Source organism: Zonotrichia albicollis, chromosome 23 (assembly GCF_047830755.1).
Source record: "Zonotrichia albicollis isolate bZonAlb1 chromosome 23, bZonAlb1.hap1, whole genome shotgun sequence".
In the NCBI taxonomy this organism is placed as follows: domain Eukaryota; kingdom Metazoa; phylum Chordata; class Aves; order Passeriformes; family Passerellidae; genus Zonotrichia; species Zonotrichia albicollis.
In genome coordinates this window covers 4,396,920-4,410,929 of record NC_133841.1, presented here as the reverse complement: position 1 = coordinate 4,410,929, position 14,010 = coordinate 4,396,920, and the positions used below count along the sequence as shown (strand labels likewise).

The 14,010-nt window shown below is 49.4% G+C and overlaps 2 protein-coding genes across 2 annotated transcripts; both read right to left on the bottom strand.

Annotated features, from left to right (window-relative positions):
- Positions 1-1,002: 1,002 nt before the first annotated feature.
- LOC102073907 (gametocyte-specific factor 1) lies at positions 1,003-9,588 on the bottom strand. Its single transcript, XM_074557838.1, has 7 exons — positions 9,434-9,588; positions 7,471-7,568; positions 6,087-6,213; positions 5,433-5,519; positions 4,754-4,814; positions 3,592-3,672; positions 1,003-2,781 (listed from the first exon to the last, which is right to left on the bottom strand). The coding sequence occupies exons 1-7, from the start codon at positions 9,453-9,455 to the stop codon at positions 2,730-2,732; spliced, it is 528 nt and encodes a 175-aa protein (XP_074413939.1). The 5' UTR covers positions 9,456-9,588; the 3' UTR covers positions 1,003-2,729.
- Positions 9,589-11,686: 2,098 nt separating this feature from the next.
- Positions 11,687-13,726, bottom strand: LOC141731462 (feather keratin 1-like). The gene is made up of 2 exons (XM_074557361.1): positions 13,718-13,726; positions 11,687-11,998 (listed from the first exon to the last, which is right to left on the bottom strand). The coding sequence occupies exons 1-2, from the start codon at positions 13,724-13,726 to the stop codon at positions 11,687-11,689; spliced, it is 321 nt and encodes a 106-aa protein (XP_074413462.1).
- Between the last annotated feature and the right edge of the window lie 284 nt (positions 13,727-14,010).

Here is a 14,010-nt window from a genome sequence, read left to right as displayed (position 1 = left end):
AGGGAAAGCTCTGTCAGCTCCCTGCTCCTGCCTCACGTTCTCTCCATGAGGTCCCTGGGTGATGAGCCCTGTGCCCCAGGGGAATCCTGGAATGGAGATTTCCCAGTTCCCAGGGAAACCTGGCATGGAGCTTCTCCAGTGCAGGGAATCCTGGCAAGGAGTTCCCTGGCATGGAGATTGCCCAATCCCAGAAAATCCTGGTATGGAGATTCTCCAGTCCAGGGAATCCTGGCACGGAGATTCCCCAATCCCAGGGAATCCTGGTATGGAATTCCCTAGCATGGAGATTTCCCAGTCCCCGGGAATCCTGGCATGGAGATTCTCCAGTCCAGGGAATCCTGGTATGGAGTTCCCTAGCATGGAGATTGCCCAGTCCCAGGGAATCCTGGCATAGAGATTCCCCAGGTTCAGGGAATCCTGGCATGGAAATTCCTGCCATGGAGATTCCCTAGTCCAGGGGAAATCCTGGCATGGAGATTCTCCAGTCACAGGGAATCCTGGCATGGAGATTCCCCAATCCCAGGGAATCCAGGTATGGAATTCCCTAGCATGGAGATTCTGCAGTCCCAAGGTATCCTGGCATGGAGATTTCCCAGTCCCAGGGAATCCTGGCATGGAAACTCCTGCCATGGAGATTGCCCAATCCCAGGGAATGTTGGCATGGAATTCCCTGGCATGGAGATTGCCCAGGTCCAGAGAATCCTGGCATGGAGATTGCCCGGTTCCAGGGAATTCTGGTATGGAGTTCCCTGGCATGGACATTCCCCAATCCCAGGGAATCCTGGCATGGAGATTCCTGGCATGGAGATTCCCCAGTCCCAGGGAATCCGGGTATGGAATTCCCTAGCATGGAGATTCTGCAGTCCCAAGGTATCCTGGCATGGAGTTCCTGGCATGGAGATTTCCCAGTCCCAGGGAATCCTGGCATGGAGTTCCCTGGCATGGAGACTTCCCAATCCCAGGGAATCCTGGCATGGAGTTCCCTGGCATGGAGACTTCCCAATCCCAGGGAATCCTGGCATGGAGTTCCCTGGCATGGAGATTCCCCAGTCCCAGGGAATCCTGGCATGGAGATTCCCCAGTCCCTGGCATGGATTTTCCCTCTTTTCCCCCAGCATTTTTGGGCTCCTGTTCCAGCCCTCTTGGAAATCTTTGTGCCTTGGCTTAGGGAGGGGAAGGGCCAAGGGAAAGGAAGGGGAATCAGAGGGATCAGAGTCCTGTCAACGCTCTGGAAAGGGGCAGCAGAAATTAAAGCCCAGCAGGATTGGAAATTACCCTGGAGTTGCAAATACAGGGCGGGAATATTGTCAGAGCCCTTGGATGTGCCGGACACAGCAAAAGGGATTTGCTGCCTTGGGTCATTATGGGATGTCAGCATTGGGTGTGTAGGGATGGGGTCAGGAAAGCCCTGATGGAACAGGACATGGCAAGGACAGAGGCCAGCACAGAATGGCCAAGGAGAGGGCACTGTCACAGACATATTTGATCAAAAATCCTTCTGCCAGGATTTTTTTCTCCTGAGAAGCTGAGAGGCCTCAGAAAGGAAATATGAACAATGATTATCTGCTGCTGTGGAATGCAACAGGTGCATCTGGGATTGGTCTCATCAAGAGCTTCCCATGCCAGCACTTATTGACTCCAAAGAAAAGCAGTTGCAGGCAATTTAAAACATTTTTATTTTAAATTGCTAACAAGAACCTTGACATAAGTTGACAGAACTTTCAAAGAATATTAATTTTGCACATTTAAGCCAACATGTATTATTTTCTAGTAGTAGTATACAGATGGTGGAAATCCAGTTTTTAGGTGGAAATATGAAGGCATTAATCTCTTTCTATATCATGTCTGGCTTCTTAATTTTTTATGGTTGTATATTCAGATCCCATTTTGTACTTTGCATGTTTAGAAATAGACTGCTTGATCTGAACATTTTCAGTCCTAAACATGCATTTTTACTGATTTAAACCATTCCTATTCCCTTCCTCCCCCAATACAGAACAGGCACCTGAGAGCTCTCAAACACGTTTCAAGCATTAGAAAACTGCAAAACTCGAATGGAAACTGGAAAAAGCACCTCAGTGTCCACTCTGTTTGGAATTGTGTGTGATGCAAGGAATTTGCAGAGGATTTTCTGTTAAGGTCTGCCTGGGGAAGTTCCTCACAGACAGGAGACAAAGGCAAGGCCCAAGGTGACAAATGCAAGGCCCAAGGTGACAAAGGCAACGCTGAAGGTGTGAAGGTGCAAAAGTTAAGGTCAGGATGCCCTCAAAGCAGTCTCTGCAAATGACAACACAGTTTAAAACCCAACCTGAATGCTTGTCATACTCTGAGTGGAGAAACTCAGACTCCAACAAAATAAAAACAAGATGTGGACGCACAGTAAAATACTTTTAAGTTTTCTTGTTACAAAAAACTTGAGACTTGGCAATTATGATGTTTCTCCTGTTCACAGGGAGCCACCATAACCCAAGGTTGGGCTAGGAAGGTTTCAGTGTACATTTATCAGTCTATTTTTTTTCAAAAACAATAACAAAATTCACCAAATAAAGGTGAGGGTAACTTTTAAAACAAATGGTTGGGGGAAACATCTGCCAACCAAGGACAGTTCCACATAGTCAAATGTTACAAGAAATATATCAGGCAACAAACGCCGGGTGTAGAGTCCTGCCATCAGGTCCAGAGCATGTCTGCATTCTGCAGGAGCTCTTCTGTCCAAACCAGGGAGACACTCACTGCTGGGGCAAAACTACATTCCAAGGGGAGGAACTAATACTCCGAATTCTGCAAAGGACAAAATACAATTTTTGCATGAGATGGACAAAGATACAACAACTTCCCCCACTCCCCCAAGGGACAGGGGGGGCCTCTGCAGGGGCTGCATTTGTCCGCTTGGCAACAAGGCTTGTCTAAAAGTGACATTTCAGTTTGGTTTGCCAGATTTAGCCCAGCACTGTGGCAATTCACAGTCTCTGGCTGTGCAGGAGCTGTGCCTGCAGTGCCCTGAGAGCACCAGGTTTAGTTGCTCCCAGTGGGAACCAGGACAATCATTCCTCAAAGCAGTTGCTTTGCTGCTAAAAGCAAATAAAAATCTTTGATTTCAGCATTAGAGCTCCTTCTCTCCCTCCTCCAGATGAAATTTGGTACTGTTTCCCCTATTGGTGCTGGTTTAAGGACTCAGTTTCACCTCAGCTCTGACTTAGCTGGGCCTGACAATGAACAGAGCACAAAGTAAAGGAACAATTTGGTTTAAGTTAAATTTGGTTTTTTTTCCCCCATTGGTGCTGGTTAAAGGACCCAATTTCACCTCAGCTCTGACTTAGCTGAGCCTGACAGTGAACAGAGCACAAAGCAAAGGAAAATTCTGATTTAAGTCAGGGCAGGATGGAGGTGAAAGGGGATAATGGGGATGCTGTGCTTAGAGAGACAGAGCCAACATGGCCAGAAACAGCTCTGCCTAAGCTGGGCCACAGGAATGGAGCAAGGAAAGAACAGAGAGGATGATCTGAGCAGCAGATTCCCTCAGAAGCTGCTCTGTCCATGCAGGGGGAGCCACAAAGAGCTGCCCCAGGGATTTAGGAGCTCGGTACTCACAGGCCTGCAGACACGGTGTACGGGAGGGTCTCAGGGGGCCGCATCCGGGAGGGCAGCGAGTTGTTCTGCTCACTGATGGGGCTGGAATTGAGTGAATTTGGTTATTTCTGGCTCAAATTTATGGATTTTACTGAAGCAACGCCCTGGGGGATGGTGCTGTGCTATAGGAATGTGTCACCTTGTTGATGGAGTGACAAAACTCTCCTTTGTCCCCTTAAAAAGGAAAAAGACCCAGAAGTTTCTCTCTTCAATGAGGTGAAAAAGACATTTCATAGGCCCTGGGGGATTTCACCTCAAACTTAAGGATGGCCAAAACGTCCCACCTAAGCAATTCACTAGAAAAAGAAGAGAATCAAGGAACTAAATTGCTTTTGTGAGGTGTTTTACCAGCAGCAAGAACCTCTTGCACCTGGATTGGTTTTTCTCTGCAAAGAGTTTGTTATTTTGCTTTTTATTAAAACTTTTTGTTTCCAACACTGCAACAGAAGCCATCCTGCTGCTTTTATGCCTCCAAAGGTAGCTGAGCTATCTTGGGTGAGTGATTGACCTCCAAGAGCTTCTGAGACCTGGCTGGAGGAGGCAACTATTACTCTGTGCCACCCTGCTGGTGTGCTGAGAGCTGGATGAGCTCTGAACACTCAAAGGTTTTGTAAGGAATCTGACAGGTGGGACCAGGCAGTGCTGCTATCAGCCCCTATGGAAGAGCTCACAGAGAACTCAAAGCTGCCAGGGGCAGGATTATTGCTGGATTGTAAAATAAACCTTAAAACACTTTGCCAGCCAGGGCAGCCCCTTCCTGTCCATCCTTGTTACCCCTGCCCCAAACTCTGACCACACTTTGGAAAGGGCACAAGGGGAGGATTCTGCTGACACAGAACCCAACTCCAGCACATCTGCCAGGCCCCAAGAGGCAGGAGCTCACAAGGGATCCCCCAAGGACTCAAAGAGCAGCCTGCCACAGGCACACAGGAGCAGTATCAGTGCTCCTGAGGGTTTCCTGCTCTGCTCCAGGCCATATGAGGAAGCAGGACACACTGAGCCAGCAGCAGGGCTCTACAGCAGCAAAGGTAGCTCCTGTCCAACCATTAAGGTGAGGCTGGGAGATGGCTGCAATATTTGCATAAACAAAACTGATGTAAAGAATCAAACTTGCATTCCCTACCTGCTCATGGCAGAGTTGATCACACCCCACACAAAAGTAGACTCAGATCCCTCCAGCAAGTCTGTGAAAGAGAGAGCAGATGTTGTGGCTCAGAACTAAGAAACCTCAGAAACCACCATCAGATCAGTGGCTTAAATGGCTTCCCACTGCCAGAGGGCAGGGAAGGATGGGATATTGGGCAGGAATTGTGGCCTGGGAGGGTGGGGAGAGTGCCCAGAGAAGCTGTGACTGCCACTGGATCTCTGGAAATGTCCAAGACCAGGCTGGATGGGACTTAGAGCACTCTGGGCCAGTGGAAGGCATCCCTGCCCATGGAATGAGATGAACTTTAAGGTGCCATCCAAGCCAAACCATTCAGGGATCCTGTGATCAGGAATATTTCTGTCATATTTTCACATGTTCAAGAGGGAGGAAAAGTTGACCTATGAGGAATGTTTCCATTGCTATCACCACACATAAGGTACAAAAACTCTTATGGGAGGAAAGATACTTGGAAATCTCTTCCCATGCTCATTCTGGCAGGCATTTTGGATTGCTCTCTATAGCAAGCCAAGCCTGTTGGGTGCAGAGATCCACGTTCATAGGAATGAACATAAGCAAAGTGTCCTACAAGGCAGCCCTGAGCACTCCTGGGCTCACACTGGCCAGGAAGAAGGCAGCAGATGGGCAAATTCCTCACCTGTTTCCCAGTCTTCAGCACTTGGAGGTGCCTGCCATGTGCTCCCATTATTCAGCTGCTCCTGTGAGGACACAGAGGCCCGGCTCACTTCAGGAAAAGAGAGAAAACACAGTGACCAGCAGCCCTTAAATCCATTAAAATCCATTAAACACTTTGGTTAAACCTGTAAAACACCTCTGGGCTTAAGAGCAAGCAAATAGGTTGGGGACAGCTGAAATGCAGCAAGTCCAAATTTGCTTTTCTAAATGAAAAAGAGTAGACTCTGCTCCCTGAAACTCAGGGCAGGAATTCTGCAGTGAAGAGGAAACCTGCTGACATGGATGCAGGCATCACTGCCTGTGCACTTCTAAAGACAGAAAACTGTAAGAGGAGCAGCCCATCCTTGTGGCCATTAATGCATCCCACTCCTCCTTCCAGAGGCACTTCCTGCAGAGTTTTGGGTAAAACCTTTCCATTCAACAAACCTGATAACAAAATACATGCAAAGCCTACCCAGAGCAGCTGCCATATTATCAAGCAACTGCCCAACAAAGCCAAGCAAATGAGATCAAGCTTCCCCAAAGCTGCTGTGTCACACAAAACTACAGACAACCATCTGCCTCCCACTTCTGGGCTATTCCATGAGGACACCTCAGTCCCCAGGGTGTCTCTTACCCACATCTTGCTCCACAAAGGCTTTGTCATTGCACTTCATGATGTGGTTGCTGAGGTCAGCCTGAGGAACCAGGTGACGAGCGTTGAAGGGACATGTGGCCAATTTCTTTGCAATTTCAGGGTTGCTCTGGACAAGGGAAAAACCAAAATTATGCCCCACATCTGTCAAATTCACTTACCTCTTGTTGATACATAAGAAAAAAAAGACTGGGATGTTTGTGGTGTTGCTTTGAAAAATACAAAAATGAACAAGGAATTGCAATGTATTGGTTAGACACGAAATACAAATGAACATGAATTTTCTTCCATTCACAGAAACTGAGCCATCCCGACTGAAATAGAACAGGGCCTCAGCAAACTCCCTACAGAGCACCCTGGGGCAGTCCCTGCCATGGCAGGGGTGGCTTTCAGGTCCCTTCCAACCCAAACCATCCTGTGATTCCATGATTCCTAAACAGTTCTAGCCAAGAAATCCAACTTGCTCTGCTTGCAGTGTCCCCATTTGGGTCAGGGCTGTGTTCTGCACAGACTGAGCTGGGTGGACGTGTTAATTGGATTTTATGCATAAGGAATGCAAAGGAAACTCAACAAACTTGTCCCAAGCACGAGGGACAATCTCCACCCAGACCCTTGCCACTGCAAACAACACTATGGCATCTTCAGATGGACCAGTGGCAATCCCCAAGCTGCTCTGCTAATTACTTAGACACTGGCTTTATCTGCTTGATGATCACCATCCCACCTCATCCTGAAAGTGGAGAAATGAATATGGCCTCTCTGTGAGCTGCTGGGAGAGAGCAGAGTGTCCTCTCTGAACTACACATGAAGGATCTGTCTCCCTCCAACAGAGCCAGACTGTGAACGGGTGAATGTCACAGACGTCTTTTATGAAAAATCCTTTCCTTAGGATTTCTCATCCTGAGAAGCTGAGAGGCCTCAGGAACAAAATGTAAACATTGGTTATCTGCTGCTGTGGAATGCAACAGGTGCATCTGGGATTGGTCTCATGTGGTTGTTTGGCCAATTACAGTCAGCTGGCTCGGACTCTGTCTGAGACACAAGCTTTTGTTATCATTCTTTCTTTTTCTATTCTTAGCCAGCCTTCTGATGAAATCCTTTCTTCTATTCTTTTAGTATAGTTTTAATATAAAATATATCATAAAATAATAAATCAAGCCTTCTGAAACATGGAGTCAGATCCTCATCTCTTCCCCCATCCTCAGACCCCTGTGAACACGGTCACAGGTGAATTCCTCTGTGCCTGGAGCTATCACTGAACAAATCCTCAAGTTCTATGAAATAAAAGTTAAACAGGGCTCCTTGTCAGGCAAGGCAGGAACCCAGGGAAGCACAGAGTCACTCAGTCACTGCCTGCCCAGCTCACCTCCTTACACTTCACCAGGTGATAGGGAAACCTCCGTGCTCTGATCCAGTGGTGTTTAACCAGGGGACACTGGATTAACCTCTCTGGATCCAGCAAATCTGGGGGAACAGAGAACAGGGAAGAGCATCTGGTTAGGAAGATGAGAATCACACACACTGGGGAAAACCCCACAGCACCACATCAGGGCTGTGGTCTGAGGGAGTTCAACCAGTTGTTCTTAGTTTGAAGCCATTCATTAAGGCAGGCACCTGCTTTGCATAACCAAATTAATTAAACTTGAAGTTTTCATAACTGAGACATTATTTAAAACAGAGGAGAGTCAGCACCAGTGAGTGTAACAACTCTTTAGGTTACCTTATTAAGGAGGCAACCACCCTTACTCCAAGGGAAAGCCAGCAGCACTTCCCAGCTCTCCTGGAGGAGCATCGGTGGCATCATGGCACACCCACCAGCACCTAAAGCAAATCTTTTTTCCATCAACAGCTTGTTTTGCTGGAGGCAGAATGTGAAGGAACTGAGTTACACTCTGGAGGCAGCAGTGTGCCTAACATGCTACATGACACTCTGAATGAAGCTTTGAATCATGTAATTATTTAGGAGCTGAGGCGCTACTGAAGCAGCAAAAACACTGAGGAACAAACACTGAATATGAAGCAGCGTGAATCCATAATTGTCTGTAACATAAATTAAAATATTAATATTAATAAATATGGATATTCTCAGTGAGGAAGAGAGGCAGCCAGGAGGAGACACAAGGCCCCAGTACTGCCTGTGGGGTACACACCAAGCAGCCTGGGCTGCTCCCATCCTTTCTGCTCTGCAGGGGCTTTCAGCACATTCAGGATTGGATTATGCAGGAGCCAACCCAGCTCTAGGCACTGGCTGCTGCTGCCTCTGCCCTTCTCTCTCACACACACGTGGCTCCATCAGGCCCCAGGCTGTCAGCTGTAAAAATGCTGTTGCACAAGTCCCAACGAACAGAATTCAGGCTAAGAGGAACATGAAAAAAGAAAGGACAGACAGGATCCTTGTCTCCACCTGGGCTGTGCAGTGCTGCTGCCTCTGAGCACCTCTCACCTCAAGAGACAACTCGGGGGAATTTGCATGGGCTCACTGCCCCTGGAAGAGCAATCACAAGTGGCTTTGTCACCGCAAATGTGAAAAATTAAACACTCTAACACTGTTATTTCAGTATGAAAAAGCAGCATTAATTTTTTTTTAGCACTGGCTGCATGGGGGATGCTCCTCCAAACATCCCCTCCTCCCCGAACGCATTCCAACTATGAGGTCTGGCCAAGATTCACCCTTTATCAGGCACACAGTCTGCATTCTCCCAGCTAAGATACCCACTAGTGCACGTTAATCACCGATATATGTAAATACAGGATTAAGCACTGTCTGTTTAAGGAATTCACAAGGCCAAACACTACTTGTTAAGAGATTTTTCCAATAGCTTTTCCCTTTGAACTGGCGCCACGCAAGACCAAATGTGTTGCCAGTGAAGGGAAAGGGGACAGAGACGAGCAGCAGAGGAAGAGCAGAGCCCGGAGCAGCTCAGGCAGCCAAGCAGCCGCAATTTATACACGGCTGAAACCACCAAAGGCACCACCACAACAATGCCACGCGCAGTGAGAACCTTGTACCTGACATTGCATTGAAACGGATGCCAAAACCGCCTGCAGCGGCTGAGCCGGGAGACACGGGGGGAAGCCACGCTCGAACCAAACAAAACAAAGTCGCTTTATTCAGTTAAATCCTGCACCCGGTGGGGCGACCTGGGCTGGAATCAGCGGGAGAGAGCCCGCCCGGCTCGGGCACTGGGCATGGGGACGGACCCGGGACCGAGAGGGGACAAACCCGGCCCCCAGGGGAAACAGACCCCAGTAGCGCCGCCGTGGTCCCGGCAATGCCCGCACCGACGGGCGCTTTCCCCGTCCCTCCCCAACCAAACCTCGAGCCTCACCGAAGTCCTCCTCAAGCTCCATCGCGGGGCCGGCCGGGGTCCGCTCTGGGGCTGGGTCCGCTCTGGGGCTGAGTCCGCCCCGGGACAAAGTGTGGAGTCGGCTGTGGGGGCCGGGACTGCCTCAAGGCCGGCTGCGGGGGCGGGTGTGGAGCCGGCTGTGGGCCAAGTCCACCTCGGGATTGGTTGTAGGGTCGGCTGCGGATCCGAATCCGACTCGGGGTCGGCTGTGGGGTTCGGCTGTGGAACCGAATCCGCCTCGGGGTCGGCTGTGGATCCGAGTCCGCCTCGGGGTCTGTTGTGGGGGTGACTGAGGATCCGAATCTACTCGGAGTCGGCTGTGGGGTCGGCTGTGGATCCGAGTCCGCCTCGGGGTCGGCTGGGGGTCCGAGTCCGCCTCGGGGTCGGTTGTGGGGTCGCCTGTGGGGCCGGGCCGCTCTCGCACTTCCCGCCCAGTCGCGGTTGCCGGGGCAACGCCTCGTGCGCGGTGCCATCGAGGGTGGCCGGGCCTGGAGGCGCCGCTGGGCCCCGAGCCCGGGCCGGGACCCTGGAACTTCGGAGATACCCCTTGAATACCTTTTAATTACATCAGCTTGTTGCATATTCATAAATTATGCAGAGTAAGCTTTTCCCTCAAACTAGTTTACATGTTTCAATTATTGTTTAGCTTGGCTGCTCCTTGTATTCACCTTTTCAGATCATGTGTATTTTTGGGTGCTGTTTTTAGTCCTTCTTTATCATCACCTCCAGTTTCTGGGGCTTGGTCCACTCTGTCCTCAGACAGTGAGTGCTGATGGTTGGCAATCTGTACACGTGTCCTCATCCTATGTTCATTGAGTGTTACCCCATCCAATTTTAACACAAGCCCACTGATATCAGCTGTTTCACTACTATGTCTAAGCTTCATTAACAACAGAAATAAAACTTACATCTTTATGACAAAGTTACTTTAACACCATACATATAAAATCCATTTTAATATTTGCAAAAAGCCAATATTATAATATATATCTATAGCACAGAGTTGTCTGGTGGCAACAACACAGAGGGGAGAAGAGAGGATTAAAGGGAGGACAAAAAGTCACACATCAAATGCACAGTAGCTGGCACAGTGCTGTGCTTTGACTTTAGCGTGGGAAGAACACTGATAATGTTGCCCACAAAAATTGCATTGATTACCTGGTGCATTATTCCAAGCCAATAATTACACACTCGAGGGAAATATCAATCATTTATGTCAGAGTGGCACAAGCCTGGGTGCTCAGTGGACTTCCACAAGGCCAAATATTAAAACTTTTTACTGCATGTACATTTTAGCAAACAAAGGAGAGTGGTCGTTCATTGGCTACATGTAACACAGCTCTTTTATTAATTAGTATTCTATCTTCTGTTGGCTAATGAATCTCTCATTTCTCATGCTATTTAGTCCATATGCTCAGTACTTTTCTTCTGGGTCAGTGGTCTGTGTGTTGGTGGCTGTGATCTGCCCCTGCTGGAATTATCTTTTACCCACTTGGAGCTGATTATAACACAATTGCTGAGTTGGTTTTGTTAGTTTCTTCCTTATCTTGGGAGTTCTGCCCAATGTCCTTAAAGGCTATAAATTCTACATTCCTGGTGTCCTGTACAGTGTTTTGCCCTCCTTCACAAGCTTTGTTAACCTCTCCCTAGCTCTGAGATCAATGAAGCATGTCCAGCCTAAACCTAAACAAGGCAATTCCAGGAGCAAGTTTTCTTTCTAACACTTGGATGTGACTTATACAGTTTGCTGGCTGCTCTCTATTTCACACATTAAATCTCTCTTTTTGTTGATTAGTCTTGATCCTCTTCTGGGCAGGGGAATAAATGAGAGGCAGACATGGACTGCGATGCAAAAGAACTTTAATGAGTAAAAACAGGAAAATTAGGTCAATCCAAGGTGAGGTGCCAATGCAGAGAGCACCGGGGCAAACAACACTCTGTTGTGTTTTCCAAGCAGGTGCCCACAAAGGGATGCAGAGCCAGCAGGAGCTCCCCAGGATGGCTGAATGGGACTCACAGCCCCGGGGAGCACAAGGGAACAGGGGCACAGGAGGGAAAGGAGAGAGTGGCAGGGAACAGAGGCAGGAATGGGCTGTGCTTGCCAAGAGCCCAGGCTGGCCCTGTCCCTCTGCAAGGGCTGCAGGGCTTGCTCAGCCCCTCAGGAAGCACCAAGGCGATGCTGCGTGCCCAGGGCGGCTCCATCCTGGCACTGCCTGGGTTCCTTCCCCAGCAGCTTCAGCAGGGGAGGCCACAGATGCCACTGCCCAGGCCAGAGAGGCCAAAGCCCCCAGAGCTGATGGGCACTCCCTGAGAGCTGAGGATGCTGCCAACAGCAGCAGAGCTGGAGGATCCCACGGCGGTGTTCTGTGGGAAGGAGCTGAGGATGGGCCCAGGCAGGGTCACCACCACGGGCGAGGGCTGGATGAACACGGTGGAGTCCTGGCACTGCCTGACACAGGGCTCATTGCAGCTGCTGCCCAGCGGGGTGGGGCCACAGGGCTGGCAGGGCTGGCACCGGGGGTAGCAGGACATGGCTTTGAGATGCACCTGGGAGATAAAGAAGGGGAAAGCAGAGCACAAGGACTGGGTGAGGATCAGCCTGGCACCCCAGCATGAAGGACCAAAGGCATGAACTGGAGACAAGCCCAGGGGCTGTATAGGGACCCACAGGCTTCTCCTTTCCTCAGAAAGCACTGCCAAGAGCTACCCAAGGAAGATCCCTGTCTTTTCCATAGCTCTGTAAGTGCCTCACACATGCACCAGCCTTTCCCCATATTATCCCTTCTGCCTCTTTTCCTCACCCATGGCAAGAATCCATATAAGACAAAAAAAGTGTGTATAGACTGAGAAATCCCACGGCAGGAGGAGAAGGATGAGAAAAAGCTTCAGACTCACCTTGTTCCCAAGGATTTGGAGCTGAAGGAGTGGATGAGAGAGTGAGGAGAAGGTGCTGCTTTTATACTGCTCCTGCACTGCCCCAGGCCCAGAGTCACTGCACAAGGACAGTAATTTTCCTACACAGTCATCTCAAAGCAAAACATTCTACCCAATGGCACAGATTGTGGTTTGGTTTTCATCTTTTTGCCATTTAATTTCCCCATTTCTGACATTCCCACTAAGTCATGGAGGCTTCTACCATGTAGTGGGATGAGAAGTACAAGGATTTCTTGTGCAGGAACAAAATAGTATGGGCAGGAATCAAGGCTCAAGTTGACCCATGTGGAGTTCTGTACTTCCTGACTGCCTGAGGGATGTGTTCACTCTTGGGACAGTGCCTTTTCTACCCCTCTTTTCAAGAGATGCATTGTGTCTGCACCGTTTGCACCCTGAGCTGGAGGACACACAGTCCTGCCACACATTGTCAATTCTGCAAACACCCTGAGCTGTGGCAGTGCTGCCAAGCAAGTCAGGCTGAGGGCAAAGGCCTTTCCCTGCCTTTCCAGTGCTTGAAGATGGTTCTCCAGGGTTATGGATGGAGCTACCCTTGCTGGAAGGGAATTCAGCCCTGCCTGGCACAAAGCCTGCAGACATCACGCACTCCTGGTTTGACCTCACACCACAATTAGAGCATGACTCTCCATGGGTCAGGAGAGTCTGTCCCTGGAAATTTGCCTACTGAAGGCATTCCCTTGCCCTCCTGGGACGCTGCCCAGCTGCCTCCATGTCTGCAGGGCAGGGAAGAGCATCCCTCACTGGTGTAGTTTGAAATCTGGTTTTGCATCCAGGGCCTTTCTGAGTACACCTCCACCCTGAGCACTGCATGTTGGACTTTGTAGTGATTTTCTCTATCACCTTTCCAGATATCAAGAAAAGTCTGACTGGCGTGTTCTTCCCTGACTCGTCTTTCATGCCTCTCTTGAAGACAGGACACTCACTGGCTTTCTTCCAACTCTCCGGTGCATTCCATGGTTGCTGTGACTTTCAAAGGGAGTTGAGAAAGGCTTTGTACTGACACCAGTGAACACATAACATCAGTTCACACACACTCATTTCAGACCAGTGTGTTTGAATGTTCCCCCACTGGATTCTATTCTGCTTGGGGAAATCTTTTCTGTTCCAGTTGTTCCAAGCAGTACCGAGAACTTCAGTTCCCGACAGCAGTTCCTGATGGTAAAGACCAAGGACGTGAACCTTTGAGGATGTTCACCTTTCCTGTACCCCCTGCCCTCAGGGAAGCTGCCCTGGTGAATCCTGGTGCTACCTGTGTTCAGGGCTCTCTTTACTGATGGCCTGTCTGGAGAAGACATTGCCCCACCATGTGCTCACCTGATTCATGTTCAGGTGGGCTTTGGCTTTCCTAAAACCTGGCAAACATCCCCTCCAGAGCAAAGGGCATCAAGGGGAAGAGAGCTGAAACACTGGCACAGCCTGGCTGCCTGGACATGCTGCAGCTCATGACCCTTGCAGAGAACAGAGAGAGAGGGAAAAGAGAGGAGCAAGTGAAAAGTCCATAAAAAGCAGATTATTTGGATGCCCTCTGACATGTGCAGTGTGAGACAAGGACTCTTCCTGCAAGGGGTGCTGCAAAGAGCTGCTTTTCATTGCCCTAGACCAACATT

Coding starts and splice junctions, on each gene's coding strand:
- LOC102073907 (XM_074557838.1), bottom strand. CDS start 9,455: ATGGAGCTTGAGGAGGACTTCG. Junction 7,569..9,433: donor GGAGCTTGAGGAGGACTTCG/GTGAGGCTCGAG, acceptor CTGTTCCCCCAG/ATTTGCTGGATCCAGAGAGG. Junction 3,673..4,753: donor ATCAACTCTGCCATGAGCAG/GTAGGGAATGCA, acceptor ACTCAATTCCAG/CCCCATCAGTGAGCAGAACA.